The sequence below is a fragment of the Phragmites australis genome, chromosome 18 (genome assembly GCF_958298935.1).
Source record: "Phragmites australis chromosome 18, lpPhrAust1.1, whole genome shotgun sequence".
NCBI lineage: Eukaryota > Viridiplantae > Streptophyta > Magnoliopsida > Poales > Poaceae > Phragmites > Phragmites australis.
In genome coordinates, this window is record NC_084938.1 from 27,006,533 (window position 1) to 27,023,847 (window position 17,315).

The 17,315-nt window shown below is 44.6% G+C and overlaps 1 protein-coding gene across 3 annotated transcripts; it reads right to left on the reverse strand.

Moving 5' to 3' along the window:
* Positions 1 to 13,218: 13,218 nt before the first annotated feature.
* Positions 13,219 to 17,078, reverse strand: LOC133898920 (probable protein S-acyltransferase 7). Of its 3 annotated transcripts, XM_062339737.1 has the most exons (6): positions 16,791 to 17,078; positions 16,710 to 16,750; positions 14,933 to 15,115; positions 14,461 to 14,757; positions 14,123 to 14,356; positions 13,219 to 14,034 (listed from the first exon to the last, which is right to left on the reverse strand). In XM_062339737.1, the coding sequence occupies exons 3-6, from the start codon at positions 15,053 to 15,055 to the stop codon at positions 13,516 to 13,518; spliced, it is 1,173 nt and encodes a 390-aa protein (XP_062195721.1). In that variant the 5' UTR covers positions 15,056 to 15,115; positions 16,710 to 16,750; positions 16,791 to 17,078; the 3' UTR covers positions 13,219 to 13,515. The 3 variants fall into 3 exon arrangements, with proteins under 3 accessions (XP_062195721.1, XP_062195720.1, XP_062195719.1); XM_062339736.1 differs by having other exon boundaries at positions 14,123 to 14,266; positions 16,710 to 16,953; XM_062339735.1 differs by having other exon boundaries at positions 16,710 to 16,953.
* Positions 17,079 to 17,315: the final 237 nt, after the last annotated feature.

Below are 17,315 nucleotides of genomic sequence, written 5' to 3' on the forward strand. Positions count from 1 at the left end.
CATTTTGGAGAAACATCCTTACTTCTGTTGTTTTATTCAGTATACTTGGGTATTATTTGTACTAGAATGTAATCGCAATGATTATGAGCTAATTAATGCTTCCAATAATAGGAACCTGATTTCTTGCTTTCAGGAAGATGATAGATCTGCTTACGCATTCCGTGATTGCCTGTATTTTGGAGGAGAAATCAGATGATATACGCGAAAAGTCCTCCTCCGTCGAACTGAAAAAGATGTTGAAACTTCAGAGTTGCTCTTGTTTTGCAGTATTGTGTTACCTAGCCTATATTGCCTTCATATATACTGATCTACTTCTGCTTTGTCCCCAGCAAAGAATCCATGTAAACTAAGGAAACAGGCTTATTTTCAGAAAAATAAAAATAAAGTGTCAAGAAACAAAGCTGTTGTGTCTCTCTTTTCTTCCCAAGAGCCTTGGAATGCAGAGTTTGGGCCCCTTAAGGCTCACATAGCACCTGCAAAAGTGCATCAAATTATTGTCCTTGCCTGGAGCTTTGTGCACAGAAACCACACACTTTGTGGCTTTCTTTCCATCTGATAAATCCCTTTTTGCACAGCTAGTTCTTGAGGTAGCAACATTCGTCAAGATGGGAGTTATGTAAATTCAAAAAAAAAATTAAAAAGATCAGACCCATTAAGTGATCCTGTTTTCCACTTCGAATAAAAAATAAATGTTAAAGGGAAAAAATATAGAACTTAGTTTTCTTACACAACAGAAATGTTGAAAGTTGAAGTGATCAGATGATATTTTAGAAGTTCTTGGTCAACTAGGACAGTTTCAGCTCACTTGAAATGTGTAGTACTGCCATGTATGCCTCAGAGGAGGAGCTACCCCAAGAGAGAATAGATTGTTCAAGTAGGCATGTAGATAGCCTCCAATTCAGTACTTGATTCCAAATCTTAGTATGCGAATGGACTCATATCTCCATCAATCGATAAATATGTTGTTCCTTAATGTTCTTCATCAATGAATGCAAGGACAACTCACTGTTTTTCAAGCAATTTCCGTTGCTTGTAAGCCAAAGCAAAGAGGAAACAAACCACCCTTTTCTTCTACAAACTCATGCAAAGGTGATATTTTCTTTGAAATAAATTTAGGTGCCATTTTTATTGCATTATTGTGTGATAAGCTTGCAGATGAACAGTACCTTGTTGTCCTCTTCTTGTTTCTTGAAGCTTTCTTGCCCATCGCAATATTCCAACGTCCAATTGCAGAAAAAGGGTGTGAAATTTGACGCTTGCTTGCGTCAAGATGGTTCATCAGGTTGTTTTTCTCCATTTCAAAATTAGGCAAGATAGGGTGGTTAGTTCTCATCATGCCAATATCAACCTCCATAAATTTAAAAGGCAACCTCCATAAATTTAAAAGGCATATGCATAAATATACACCCATTCTAAGTGGCCAGAAGATGCAAAGCTGTTATCCTATCTTGTCTAAAAATGAAAAAGCCAGTAGATTTAGAGATTCTAGATATAACACCTAGTTTGACCTTATTGCAGAAGTGCTGTAAAACTAAGTACTGTTAGGCAGCTCCTACTTTATTTGTGTGAAACTACCAAAGATATAACTGGGTGGGCTTGGGTGAACTTTCTTCTCCGCTTTTTTAACTAAAGATGGTTAAATTTTGTAAAATAAAATGAAAAAAAAATGTTACTAATGTTTAGTTTCACCCGCAAATAGCCAAGGTCACGCCACGTTTCGAGAGCCGGAATTTACAGGTTACAATTTAATTCGCTCGTAGGAGTCGGGAAAATTTCCTGAGTTCCAAACAAGGCCTTACTAGTGACTTACATCGTTTACAAGTCCTCCGCACGAGTCAACTAATCAGAGTTAATATCACCTATATATTTAGATGAAGCTGTTCACGATTAAAATTTCATCGAAATTTTGGTGAAATTTCATAAATTTTGGAAATTTCGGAGGAGAACGAAATATCTAATTCTAAAATTTTCTTTCACTGACATCTAGGACCAACAGAGCAGAAGACGAAAAAATATTCACCGGTGAATGAAAAAATGTAAAACGAAATTGAAATCCTTGGAACTGTTACTAATGTACTCACTTTCACTAACCTTTATGATGCACCTACGTTTACACCCATCATGAACTTGGAGACCGAAAGGTGTGGTGCCTAGTTACCGAGTACATTTTCCCAATGGCTTGAAAAGAGAGGAGCCGTCCACTAGGGAAGCTCTGGTCAATGGTGCATGCAGCTTAGCCTGAGCTCAACACCTGTTCCTTATTCGAGAACAGCACAAGGGATCCTAGAGCTTGATCCATGTGTCTCCTTGTCAATTCCATTGCATGCAAGGATCACAATACCATTGCCCTTTGTTAGTTCACACAATTCACCCAGACAGCCTCACAAAACAGTATCCATGAGGATCAAATAGAGATCCCATGTTCATTGCTCGCGGACAGTTCGATCGAAAAGGAACCATCTTTTTGTGCGTTTTTAAAAAGACAATAAAGTTTTTCTCAAAGAAACGAATCATATGCAGTGTCAGCACCGTATCTCAATTGATGCAGAGGACCCATCCTCGTGTGGCAAACTTTGTTTTCGAGGCCTGTCGTAGTGACCAAAGGACTTGGTTGATTGAAAGAGAGCTGACCAAAGGAAAGCTTGAACTGGCGAAGTGGCATAACAGGCAGCACTTGACAGCCATTCACACGCAAGCTGATCTGGCAGTCCACGGCAGCATGCATGACAGCATGAGCGTCACTTCCTCAGCTTCACCACCCTTCAAACTTTGATGCCATTGCCGGAGGAGCAGGGGAAAAGGGAGCAGAAATATCATTCCCGGTTACTTTTGCCACTTGGCCCCTCATGATATGGAGAACAGCACTGAGCACCGAATCTCATGTCCACGATCAAACAGGATCATACTAGATGCACTTTCAACTTGTAAGCCCTAGAACTAAGCTCCCTTAACACTCAAAGGACAGAACAGCCGTCTCAACTTTCAGTTACCAACTGAGCTAGGTAACTAAAACTGATCATACACTACACACAAACACCGTAATCATGACCCAATTAAGCACCTAAACCGCTATCAGTATCGGAAAACGCACGAGGAGATGAGAACTGATAGTACTCTTCTTTTGACAAAATGGGTCCAAACCCCCCTGCTTACCCTGAAACCCAAAATCTAGGCCCTGAGAATGACTGACAGTGGCTGAACTGACATGCACGCAAGCCTTCCGAGCAACTTTTTTGGCTTGCAGCGTAACCCAACCCGGAGATGGATGGCTAGATCGATCGATGGGTAGTGGTGGTAATGCTGTGCCCATTTGCGCGAGCGACCTTTCTGGCAACACGCACGAATCGGAGGTGATCCCGGCGGGGGATGAGAGATGCTTGCGCGGGCAACTTGGGTGGTCGGGCCAAGACCTGCAGCCAATCTTACTAGTGGCGCTTGCAATTGCATTGCAGTAGGGCGAGGCGACTAGGCCCTGTTGCCTTTGCCCCTTTCTATCTCATCGCATCTCATCTCCTTCCTTGTGACCCTGTTCTGTTCTGTTGCCGATAATACCATTGCATGCACCTTCGCCCAGTGAGAGTGGCGCATCTCCCCGTATCTTGCAGAAAAGAGGCCGGCTATTGGTGATACATCTCACAGATGCATGGTTCCACGCAACAACGCACACAAGTTGACCAGAAGTTACCCTGCCAAGCATTAGCCTCCTAGGCTCCTACCTTATTATAGGCTAAGTGCATGCTTGCACCGTCCTGCGACTGCGAACCATGGCATGTTTGGAACGCATGAATGCCACGAGAGTTTTACAGAAGCCACCGCTCATGAGGAAATTCCTTAGCTCGCCTCCTACAGAACCATGGGAAATCCAAACGAGCCCTCAAGCTACTTCACTTACGTACAGAAGCACCCAAGGAAAAAAAAATCCGGCCCGATATATCCAGTTACGATTTTTATCCAATAAATCATATTTAGCAGTGATCTTGGGTAAATTTTTAGTTACTGGTAAAAAAAAACCCTGCAGACTGGCATGCGCCATTTTGATGGTTTGGTTCCTCTGCATGCCACGCCGGATCCAGACAGTACACTCGGTGGCTGTTGCAGGTACGGATCCAGAGAGACAGGAGGAGGAGAGCACGGCCACCGTGCGGCCATCAGACCCAAAGAACCGATCAAAACAGGCGTCTGCACTGCACGGCCGGATCGGAGCAATTTGCCAATTTTCGGTGGCATTCCAACGCGCAGCTGATCTGGCCAGCCATTGATTTGGTCTCTTCCAGCTGCAGTTGGTGTGCACGCGCGCCCATGACTCTGGAGAGGCTCCACTACTTGCGAGTTTCAGCTGGGTGCCACTGTGCCGTGCCATCTTGGTGGTCGATGATCTTATCCTGCATTGCGTACGTGCCTCGTCCGATGTGGCCACTGATCGATATTCATCGATGCGTGCCCTCATTATTAAAGTGAATGCCTCGTTTTATTTCAACATAAAAAAGGGTGCCTGCCTCGTGTGATCATGAGCTCATCTGAGCAATGTCGTCGCGTGTACGAGGTTTCGGGGGTGCTGAACCAGTGGTGTTGTGAGACATTGTAGCTGTTTCCTCCATGAGCGAGAATCTAAGGATGGATGAATATCAGATGAATGGGATATATGGTTGAGATAAGTTAGATGTATATAAATGTATGTTATCTTGTATTTCTTTCTTTGTCTAATCAATACTAGTTGTTAGGTGAGCCGGTTAATCTTGGAGTATCCAATATATGAGAAGTTAGGAATAGGATTTCACGTATGAGAGCAGGTACATAGATACATTCCCACGCACCACCTCTTTGATTTTGATGTTTTGGAAGATCTTGTATGGTGATGTGTATTCCTATGTTCTTCGCACGGTTGGGTGGGAATTAAACAAAGCCTCATGTGATCATGAGCTCAGCTGAGCAATGTCGTCGCGTGTACGAGGTTTCAAAGGTGCTGGACCAGTGGTGTTGTGAGACATTGTAGCTGCTTCCTCTAGAGCGAGAATAAGAGAGATGAATATCAGATAAAAAAAATAAACGGTTAAGATAAACTATATATGTATAAATACCTATAATATTGTATTTCTCTATTCGTCTAGTCAATACTAATTGTTAGGTGAGCCAGCCAATTGTGGAGTGCTTAATAATATGGGAAGAAGTGAGGAATAAGATTCCACTCCATAAAAAAAAGAAAAAGATTGATCATACCAGAACAGGAGGGTATACCGGTAAAGCGTGTATGTGAGCAGATACACAGATACATTCCCACGCACCACCTCTTTGATTTTGATTTTTTGGAAGATCTTGTACGGTGATGTTTATTCCTATGTTCTTGGCACGGTTGGGTGGAAATTAAACAAAGCCGTTCAACTCTCGTTGGTTTTTTTAGATAAAAGTATGTTTCCGCTTTCATTGAAGGCAATCAGTTCACAATGCTGCATGCTAACTTACAATTCTCCACACAAAAGCCACTCCCTTTGGGATTCGTGTAGCGATTTCATCCTCAACTATTTTTCATATTTTTCTTGGACTAACATAGATCTCAAAATAAATAGATAATCTACACTGCACAATACATACGCATATAGTACAACGACACTTGTAACCACCCACTAGTGGTTAAACGTTTCACCTAACAATTGTTGATATCGATGGTTGTTCTTTGCAATAGGATATTTGAGGCACTTTAGTGACTGAAGGGTTAGAATATTGTCATTGTCAGTATTAGGAATGGTCAGCTAAACTCTTTATTTATACAAATCTAATGTCACGTAGCCAAATCTTGTATTAGAAAACTTTCTTCTGAATGTGGTTTAGCATGTATCTTTCATTGCACCTGCCCTATCCCCTATCTAGGTAGAAATCCAATGTGATTTCGAAAGGTAGAAAAAACTTGCACGGTGGCTATTTTCACCTGGATTTATCAACCGCTTATGCACTTAACTTGCTCACGTTTTGCACTGCATTTGAGAACTACGTGCAGTGCCCGCATTCAAGCCCAGATGGATGCGAGTACTCACCTCGAAAACACATGAGAGTTTCTAAACCCTTCTATAATTTTTGAGCATGAAAGAGTAAAAAAAAGAGGAGAAGAGGAGTAGGAAGAAGAGAAAAAAAGGATAGGAAGGAGAAAGAACAAGGAGTTGAGCCTCTCCCCCTAAAATTTGGCTTTGGCTCTGCCATTGCGTACAAACGATCACATGTGTAATTCTACGAGCGATCATATGTGTAATCCTACTTGCAAATAAAAGAAAAAAAATAAGCCCTTAGAGAAAAATCTCAGAACCGGATCCCGTACGTTTAGTGCTTTCGCTATCAAACATTGCAAAAAAAAAAAAAAAAAAAAAAAAAACGGCATGCATCCAGAACGATTCCCATTGATTCCAGCTAGTTTTGGTCACTTCCGTGATCTCGACATGTATGCCTCCAAAACCCCCAAATATAGAAGCACGATCAAGTGCAAGGGCGAGGAGAAAGCTTCATCGATCCTGGCTGAGTCGACAAAAGTGCAAGTACCATCGGCATCATCTAGTCATGGACATAGACACATAGTGTACCACTGCATGATTTGCATTTCATGCAAGATCAATGCTATACATCCAACCTGGCATCAGGCGCCATTCCACTCAACCGGGGCAGTGGCGGAGCCAGGAATAAACCATAGGGGGAGGGCGGTGGAGCCAGTTGCGGTTGGAGTGGGATGTGGAGAATCGTGGTGGCCGGAGAGTGTGGAGGCAGGCAAAGCAACCGAGGAGGTCATCAATGGCTCCAGCGGTCAAGATTATTGCCTTGATGCGTCGTGCGAGTGTGAGGCTGCAAGCTCATTGATCCCCAATTCTGTGAGTCCACCGGGGAATCGTAGCAACTGACGAAGCAGACTACGGAGGCCGTCAATGGCTCGAGCGGTCAAGCCTCGATGTGTCATGCGAGTGCAAGGCTACGAGCTCTCTGATCTTGATCCCCAATTCCGTGACGACGTGTGGTTAGAATGTGAGATGTGCATTTGTGTGAGACTAGGCTTGCCATCGCCCACCTATGACCTATGTTTGCTTGTACATGTCTGCGGCCTACGGACTGATTTCTTGTGTATATTGTGGACTGGATTAGCTGCTAGCCGAACTAACTGCGAACTGCCTCTTCAGTCCTCAGAAAATGTTGCACGGTAGGGGGTGGGGCGGAGCCCAGGTTGACCAATGCATGAGTCCACCGGCCCCTGCCGGGGGCTCACTTCCACCTACTAATCGGTGGTTCATTCTGAATAAATGGTGCCAAGACTCTCGTGGTCTACCGGTTGAGGGACTGCGCTCTCACTGAACCGGCATGGTTTCGAGTCCTAATACCTCCTTAAGATAAATTGGAGGTTGTCGACCCTTTCGATCTTTCATTCTGAACAAATGGTTGATGAAGTGAAAGGGGCTAAGATATACCAATGTCTGGAGCTAACTTGGCCCACTTGCATCACTACTTGGCTAGCATGCAGACCCTACCGACAGATCCACTTTTGCAGCACCAAAAGATTGGAAAAAAGGAGGGTAGAGGTATTAAGAAAGGCGAGAGAGCGTATTTTGTAAGAGAAGAAGGGGTGAGCACTTTATCATTCATTTTGTCTCTTGTTTACTCCATCGGGTCAAAATACAAATGTTGTTTTTCAAATTTTCAAACACACCACATGAAAAAGTAACTAATGATTAAAGAATAGATTAGTTGGTTTTAAGCAACCAGAACGCTACAAATACCCTAAACCCTAGATCTCTAAAAGGCTCGAGACGTGAGTGAGAACGTGACACTACTACAGAACATGTCATAAGTAGCGCCTCATCAGTGTCGGTTCAAGCGTAACGGTATTATTGATGTATCAATGCTGGTTCTTAAACTCTCGCGCGTAAACCACGATTGAGGCATCAAGAACTGGCACTGATAGACACTATCAGTGCCGGTTCTTGGCGTCTCAATTATTGCTCGTGCATGGGAGTTTAAGAACCGGTATTAATAGTCACTATCAGTGCCGGTTGGAACTAGAACCGGCACTGATGCCTATGTTATATTTATATCCAGCACTTAGTCGCTCTCCTCATCTGCTCCATTTAGCCTGACGCCGCTCATCCTCCCCGATCGTCGCCTCCTCCTGTCCGCAGCCTCCTCATCACGCATTGGCTCGTCACCTTCTAGTCCTCATCCTCATCGTGTGTCGGCCCGCCGCCTCCTTGTCCTCGTCATGTGTCGGCCCGTCGCCGCCTCCTCCTCCTCATCGCATGTCACTCTGCCGCCGCCTCCTCGTCCTTGTCGCGTGCCAACCCACCGCCGCCTCCTCATCCTCACCGTGCGTCGGCCCACCGCTGCCTCCTTGTACTCATCGCGCGTCAGCCCACCACCGCCTCCTCGTCGCCTCCTTGACATCCCCATGGCGAGCAGCAACGACAGTGGAGGTGTTGAGCGTAGATCTAGGTAGCGTGGAGGCGGCCGCTCCATCCTATTTGGTCATCCGGGTCCAGATGACCACTCTCATACTCTCGGCCTCCAGATCCTCAACGATGTATCCTCTTCCTACCCGAAAAGACCACAAAACACCTGAGTTAATTTTCAAATTAAAGTTAGCAAATTATAGTTAACAATTTTAGTTAGCCAATTTAGGTCCTGAAATTAGATATATATTTTAGTTTAAAATATGTTGGCTTATTATTAGATGTGTATGTCATGATATTAGATGTGTATCGCTATATAGGTGTTTAAGATATTACCATCACTTCCTAGTGAGTAACTAGTTTGATACTTACTTGTTCTGCAATTGATGATTTGACATAATTACGAGATTATCCACATGTGTCAGTTGATATGGCATTGGCGTTTTTTATCTAGGCATGTAGATGTACATGTGACTTGCTTAGGTATATCTGCATGCTCAGATATGAAAATCTATTTGCTATAAATTTTAAGAAGATCATTTAATATTGTAATTTGTAGTTAACAAATTTAGAAACTAACATGCCGATTGATGTTGATGCTTCCTTATCTACAATGGCTACATGACATTATTATGGACTTTGGTGGCACACCACATGTGGTGACGACCACATTGACTGATAACAATAAAATGAAGATCACTATCTCTTTTAGCATTGATTTTCCTAAACAAGAATATATCACTTTAACAACATCAAATTCCGAAACAGACCAAATGCTTATGACTGAAAGATCTATTGTTTATGCGCTTCTACAATCAGTTAACCTGCAACTTGGATACATGTTTCTGAACTATAACTATTTCAAATTGAAAGCGCTTGAACAGAATAAGGATGTGCTTGCAATGACTCCTAGGCTCTCGCGGTTATATGCAGTTGAAATTGTTGGTGATATGAACATGTAGTTTGAAGCTAGGATTATTTCAATAATATTAAATTTTTCTTCTATATTGTTGCTTTTTGTCTATAGGATTTTCATTGGAACACTCGGATACGAATGGATCTTAGATTGATTTTAATCTTACGTCTTTTTTCCAACAGTGAGTGTATACATTACTTGATCCTCAATGCAAGAAGGTCCAGGAAGTAAAGTATTAGTCACATCTTATGTTTTAGTGTGATAGTAACAGTTTCGTTATTTATGGAAGTCTAATGAAACTTCCGTTTGAAGCAACAGCTAGTGCGTCATTTATGCACTGAATCATTTTGATGTAATATTTGGACTTAAAATTTTAGATATCAACTATGCATGTAATGGTATTTGATATAATTTGAGAAATGTATGTAGTTTGAATTAATGCATTAGGTGTTTATCGTGACTTAAACATTAGAAGAATGAATGCATGTGCATATGATGCATTTTAAATTGTGTAATTCTTTTTGGCTGCCAAGATCTATCAATACCGGTTCTATTTAGAACCGACATTAATAATCAGTATCAATGCCGATTCTTAACAGGGAATCGATATTGATAATTTATTATCAGTACCAGTTTCATATCCGACATTAATAATCATTGATTATTAGTAACGAGTAATCAGTATCGATTCAAAATCTATCACTAATAATAATTTTAAATCGATATTGATGAGATATTCTGCAGTAATGGGACATGAGAAGATTCAAGTATCACCGGCGTACTGGAGCGCAAGGCTTGAGAGAAACGGCACAACCCTCGCGTGTCTGGTCCCGAATGGGTGAAGTAGGTATGCGTCTGGGCCCAAGGCCATCCGTAACCGGTGGTTCATAAACTGGAAGCAATCGAGAGGACAGATAGACAAGTTATAATCGAACTCCATTAATACTATTCCTCCTCTCGTTCCCGTTCTTCTTCGTCTCCGATCTGCGGTTCCTCTCTCTCTCTCGATCCCCCTTCTTGCTACCTAAGCCCAACCTCCACTCCGTGACCCTAACATAGCTAGGGGCAGCTAGCTCGCTAGAAAAAAGAGTGCACAGTCCAGTATAGTGGTATAGGAAACAGAGGAAACGCTGGCCACCAGCCATGCATGCAAGCACCAGCCCCCCAGCCGCGCCGCGCATGGCATGCACACATCATGCTCGATCGGCTGATGCTAGATCGCTTTAGTCGTCGTTGCAGGCGGCGGCGGCGGCGCCAGAACGGCACGACGGCCAACTTCTTCCCAAGTGGCATGCATGTGTGTCGTTGCGGCGAGATCGGCGCATGCGTACGGCCACTTGGCTTTGACAGCGCCGGCCTAGCTAGCTGTTGCTCACTCCCCATCGAGCTCGATCACTTGCGCTGCGTTTGTGCGCCGATGCATCGATCCTGACTCGGCTGCCGCCACTTTTGCCGTACGCCTCGCCACTAGCTTAGAGCTACCTACTTGTGTAGTTGTGTTTGTTGCGTCGCAGGCATGCAATTTGTCCGGCGCGTGCATCTCGGAGAGATGTATATTCTTGTGTGCATCTTGGAGAGAAAATGATCCTTTATCGAAAAGAATCTTGGAGAGAAACATGGCAAAAGCGACTCAAGAAACGTGCGAGTTTTAGCGAGCTAGCATATGAGCTGTCCCGATCTATCTATGTAGATTAGGCACCAACCAGCCTGGCTTGCAACGGTTCTCGACGCGAGAGAATATCAGAATCAACCAGACGGCCGCCGCCGCGCTCCGACGATCGGTGCAACTCGAGCTGGAAGGCACCAGCGCCGCGCCAGCCGATGATCGATCATTCGCGTCTGCATCTGCATCTTGGTCGATCGAGTTTGGCATGCACCTGCATCGACCTAGTACTAGGTGCATCATGCATGCATGCATGGTCTTCGTTCCAGATCATAAGAGGTCGACCAGTGATCATCAGGTGGTCGACCCAACATTGGTCCAGTATTCCGATCGGCACATGTACGTGCAGGTACAGGCTTGGGCTTCAGCTGTAGGCGACCTCACCTTCAGCTACCTACCCTGATCCGATCCATCGTGATTTGTGAGTGCATCACTAGTCCCCAGCACTGCATGCAATGCTCTCTCGCACTTCCAGTCGAGAGAAATATCAATCATGTTCCTGTACCTGAGACGCATCTACAGGAATCAAGCAGTAGTAGTAGTTGCTAGTGCGATGAACGCCTGCATCCATGTCCACCCATCAAGAACTGGACGGTCCACATGCAGCAGCAGCAGCAGCTCGATCTCACCGGAAGCACACCGAGCTGGCCGGGCAGGAGATTTTCTGGCTAGTAGTACAATTATTGTCATGCGTGCATCTACCCATTTGCAATGCCCCGTCAGCGCTGTTGCGAGTTCACGATGGATTGCCCGGCTTGGAATCTGAAAAACGTGCGTGCCTCAACTCAGAACAATGTGCTCTGCGTTGCCATTTTGATTTGTTAGCTCTTAGATGTGCATGGATTGCAATCAGTGATCAGCAATGTAGACAGCTGCTTCCCCTAAAAAAAAGAACAGAGAATGTGGATAGCTTAGGTGACTCGGTGAGTTCAAGGAGCTCCACGCTGGAGATGGGGAAGAAAGTGCCGGAGGGCTTAGCTCGGTGGAGAAAATGGTGGATTCGCCTTGGGAAAGGGAGGAGAAGGGGCGGCGACGTCTCTCCTAGCTCCTGAGTGCTCGAGTTTTTCGAATTTGGGTTTAGGCTCAGGGATTTGGCCGGCGGCGCTGGGTTTTAGCTGTCAGCTCTCTGCTCTTCTCTGTTATGATGTTGTGCTCTGCTGTGTGGAGATGATAGGAGGGAGAGAGGGGGTGCGGCGGATGGAGGATGGAGGGGGCGTGGTGGCGGAGGGAGGAGTTGGGGGAGGGGGCGGAGTGAACGAAGAGGAGATGGTGAGAGGGCGGAGTGAAGGAAACGGTTAAAAAACCAATTTAATATACGAGAGAGAATATATGAGATGGAATATATAGTATCTTTTGGAGATGGATGGAATGAGCTATACTGTAATAGTGACAGAAGATATTGTAATAGTATTTTAGATGATGAAATTTTAGAGTAGTTGTTGAAGTTAGCCTTAGGGCGGTTCAGACTGTAAAGGACACCCGCATCAATGTATGTGCGCAGATGCCACCTCTGTCCCATATCACCCTCCAGCAGAGGCGGCATCAGCCGCTATAGATACAGACTGGGTTTGGATCGGCAAAAGATTGGCAAATTTGCGGTTCTCTCTCTTCCCCTCAATAATGGTTCACAAAAGATGATTGTGTGTTCGAAGAAAGAATGAAAGTAATAATAGATAGAAAATACAATAGCAGTTATAAGATAGAAAAATTGAAAATATTGTAATAAGATTATAAGAGATAAATTTTTAGTATATTCACTGAAGATAGCCTTACTTCCCTTCGGTGTAGAAAAGCTACCCTACAAGTTCAGGCGATTGTGCCCAGTGCCGAGATAACACTGCAATTGCATACAAGACACTAGTGCAAACCAAGACCGTACACTAGGCCTGCCTGCTTCAGCTAAGGGCCTTAGACCAGACAACAAAGAAACTGAGGCGACTCTTTTTTAAGGCTCCATTTGTAATGCAAAAAATTCCATACCAATTTGTAGGTTCCAGAGCAATTCTCTTGCCCTCGGAACTCAACAGGATATAAAGTTCTACGCCACTACTGAAAAGCAATGTCAAGAGGACGACAGCAATATTAAGTGGAGCTCGAAACAAAATTAAGTGGAGCTCGAAATTTTCAGGTGCATAACTGAGAATAGGCGACCATATACAAGAGCCAATTTGGCCATTCAATAATCGTTAGCATCGAGATGACATTCTGACAAGTGAAGCACAAGGACGTGAGAAACCAAACCCAACATCTGTTGCAACCAATCTGTTCCAATAATAATATATACAGATAAATCATCTGACCGGGTGGGAGCTTATGCTATCCGGCTACTTTCTTAAAACACCAAACAAACCACAACAGGAGCTCTGATGCTCTTACCAGGGATGAAACAACAGGAAGCGTGTTTAGAATTACATTGATCCAGGACCTTTACCCTGGCACACGTGCTAAGCACATGGCAGTTCATTTTGAGACATGATCAGCAACCCACTCGATGCAGAATTGAAACACTGTACTTTTTTTTCTTGCTAGCGTGTGCTTCTCATTGCAACATGGTTGCCCCCATTAGCTTCTGCAGTAGCCATTTGGACAGCAATACTGTCCACTGAGTCTGAGGTTCCAGTTCTGTGAACCCAACTTGACTGCCTCGAATGCATGCCAGCTCGACCTTCCATAAACTCTGCTGAAAGATCATCTCTGCTGAGATCTGGAGATGCATGGGCTATTCTGCCCTGTTTCTCATCAAACATGCCCCCAAGACTTGCTTCCAAGTCACTAATATCAGCCGCCGTCCTTGGTTCATCCCAAGCTACTGGCTTCCTGCCCATTTCAAGATCTCCAACAGGCTTGCCCATGTTGGGACTCATGAAACCTCTAGATTGTACACGTGATTGTTGCAGCCCTTGCTCTACTGTGACCCTTGCCCGGAAATTGTTCTTCGAAGGGGGAATAGTAGTGCAGAATATCTCTAGAAAGTTGTTCAGAATACCTCTATTGTATGGGTTAGCACGTCGATCATAGCGGTACCTGAAATTCTCATATGTTGTCTACAAAAGAGAATGGGTAAACGATTAGCTATTGAATTGTAAATGTAGCGTTAACGAGACAACAATTGAGATGAACTAAAACACATACCTGGTTGGTGCTCGTCAGATAGAAATGGAAGACAGACAGACCACCGACAAACCATACACAAAGAAAGCAGTAGATAATCAGAACAATTGAAGCTGGTGTCTTTAACATGGCCTTCCAGATCGACAAATGCTCAGCATCTTTAATCTTGATTACGTACACCCAACAGAAGGCAAATACATACAGGCAGAGCAATGTGGTTGAGAATACAAACATATAGAAGAACCGATAATTACGCTGCACAAAAAATGCTGATAATCAGGCTTACCAAATTTGCAAATTAGTCAAAGAAAATCTAAAAAGGATGCCTATAAATCTGCTGGAAACATAGAATAACCTACCAGTCCAATACATTGGCCAACCCATGGGCAGTGATGATCGAACCGTTCCACGCAGTTATTGCAAATAGAACAGTGTGAGCATCGAGGTGGTCGGTACAGCATACAAGTATCGCAGTATTTGATCCTTACGCTGATTCCATTTACAACAACTTCTTTTGTGCGAGGCAAACGAAATTGTTGTGGAGTCTGACCACCTATATCATTGATCCCATCAATGGCTTCAGGTTCAGGAGGATGAGTGTTACGAGGTATTATACCAGGATCCCTTCCAGAGGTAAGAAGAAGAAGCATCAAATCCTAGTAAAGGAAAATCAGTTCAGTTATGTGTACACTTACAAAAAGCATATTTCCTTGAAAACACAAGCAAAAAATTCATCAGCAAGTCAAGTGAGTTCACTGAGAAGAAATGCCTAAGGATCAACTGCTTATAAGTAGTAAAGATGTGAATTAGCAATTGTAGCGGTATGCTTACATAAATGGTGAAGACAACCGCCACTACCATTACTGAGATGCCCGAATGATCGGGAAATTCATTCATGAGATGCCTTCCGACAAACACACAGAAGGTCACAACTGGTGCGATGATGAGGAACATAGTGAGAAACACGGATCTCACATCAGGCCCAAATATGAATCTTCCCTGCAAGAAGAATTCCTGCAAACAGCAAAGCCACAAATGTGAAATGCCATCAAAGTCCAAAAAAAAAAACAGCTGCAAGGAGCCACAACAAACATGAAATACTTATTTGTACATAGTTCTGACAATTTTTTTAGAAAAGCCAGTGTGCACTCTGTTAACTAAGTACAGAATGGAGCATTAGATAGGCAGTGGGATGAATATCCCATAAAGATTGAGAGCTCAGCATAATATCTTGGCTGATTAGCTTCATAAAGGTTTCCAGAATGCATTGAGCTATCAAAGCTATAGAAGTATATCCTTGACTGATGACTACTTAAGACTACTACAGCCCAAACATGTAAAAGTATGTTAGTTTCAAGCTAAAAGTACATGCAAGCAAACAACAGTAATTTATCCTGATGCTCAAGCTATAGTGACCGCCATGGAAATGCAGTAAATGCAAGGGTTAGTTTTGAACAATGCCAAGTGATTACAGAGAAGGAAAAAATGTGACAGAAGACTTGAAGCATAAAAGATATTGTAAATGAAACAACATCCGAAAGCAGGTCTTCTGCCACTCCAACAGGTTGCATGAAACTGCCATGCATCCTGGTTCCTGGGACTCGATTTTGGTGCGCCATATTCAACCCCAGTGAAGCCAAGAACCCAAGAGGGCAGAGGTGCCACCTGCCTGCCCTACTGGCATTTTCCATGCTGGCACTATGCTGACCGAGGGATCAGTCTAAGATTGAGACTGAGGATAGGTCACAGTAGGAACTCAAGAAACAGTCATCTATAGAGTCCTCCCAAATTGCGGTAACCATTGTTGGTAGCATCTTTCCTTGTGTGACCTCAAACTTTGTACAGATGTTCATTTCATTTTCACCAAAAGATCAAATAGAGCATTTCAAATTCCCAACTAAGCAATAGGAAGCATCCTTGCAGTCGTCAATAAATGAAAAAGAATTATCTATTCACTATGGTCCAATCATCAAACCAGTAGTTGGTGTATCAGCACAAAACAACTGCAACTGAAATCCATTGAACTTCATGCTCAAAGAAATACTCTTCACAACTGATGATGAACAAACAACATTACGCTGAAATGTTGCACACTACATATGTTCAAAATGAAAACAGATAACCTAAGGCCAAATTAACTATTATATATCTTTTCTAATGCGACAAACAATTCATGCTTAGATTAACATCACAGTACTAATGCGCATCAGGCACAGAAGTATCGGACTAACAGAATAGCACAAGTATTAATCATTTCCTAATTATCCCATAAACTAACCCACGACGCGAGAAGTGGACGAAAATTTCCCCAATTCGAACCCTACATCCCCAACTTTGCATCCCAGGGCAATGACATGAGAAGGCCCCTTCAAAATTCACCTAATCAAGCAATTTCCCAGCCAATCCCGCAAATGGCAGCAGGCGCGGAAGCAAAAGGCAGCGGGTTTGATTTCACCAACACATCACAGCGTACAGCGCATAGCCGCATCCGGGTCCATATCTACTCTACGGCACGAGACAGGCATGGAGAGAGGGGTGAAGGGACGGAGGGAGTGGGAGGGGGAGGGGGAGGGGGAGGGGGAGGGGGAGGGGGAGGGAGATTGCTTACGTTGCTTCCTCGCCAGACCTGGTAAACCCTAGGCTGCTCGCCGGCGGCCGCGTCTTCGCGGCCGCCGGCGTCGCTGGGTAGCGGCGGCACGTACATCCCTCCCTCCGCCGCCGGGGGGCACGAGCCCTAGAGCAACCTCCTCTCGCCTCCTCTGCGGCTGACGGCCAACCAGCCCTCCCGAGCGAGGCCTCCCCAAGGCAGCACCGCCGCGCCGGCGAGGAGGAGGAGGAGGAGCGCTGCCGTGGAGGTGGAGGCGGCGGCGCCGGACGCGGGTGGGGTGGAACGGGGAGGAGGGGAAAGGTAGGGGGGAGGCCAGGGAAGGTCTTCGGGTTAGGTCGGGGTGGGCTCGCGTTGGCGTTGGGACGTGCGCGCGTGTCGTCTCGTCTGCGTCTGCGTCTGGGTGAGACCCACGGGGACACCTCGGGGTGCGCGTAGCAGTTGGCGCAGCTGGAGAGGTGGGCCCACGTGACGTGGTTTTTTCGATTTGATTTCTAGCGAGCTCCGCAGTTGGGCCTGGGCCGAGAAGAATTACCATAACTGCCGTAGTTGGGCCTGGACCGAGAAGAATTACCATAACTGCCCATTTTCAAGTCCATTTGTACCATT

Excerpts from the sequence above, each read along its gene's own strand:
- LOC133898920 (XM_062339735.1), bottom strand. The coding sequence starts at position 16,805 with ATGTACGTGCCGCCGCTACCCAGCGACGCCGGCGGCCGCGAAGACGCG. Across the intron at positions 15,116-16,709 it reads AGGTCTGGCGAGGAAGCAAC|GAATTCTTCTTGCAGGGAAG; the intron begins GTAAGCAATCTC and ends TGCTGTTTGCAG. Across the intron at positions 14,758-14,932 it reads CGGTTGTCTTCACCATTTAT|GATTTGATGCTTCTTCTTCT; the intron begins GTAAGCATACCG and ends TTCCTTTACTAG.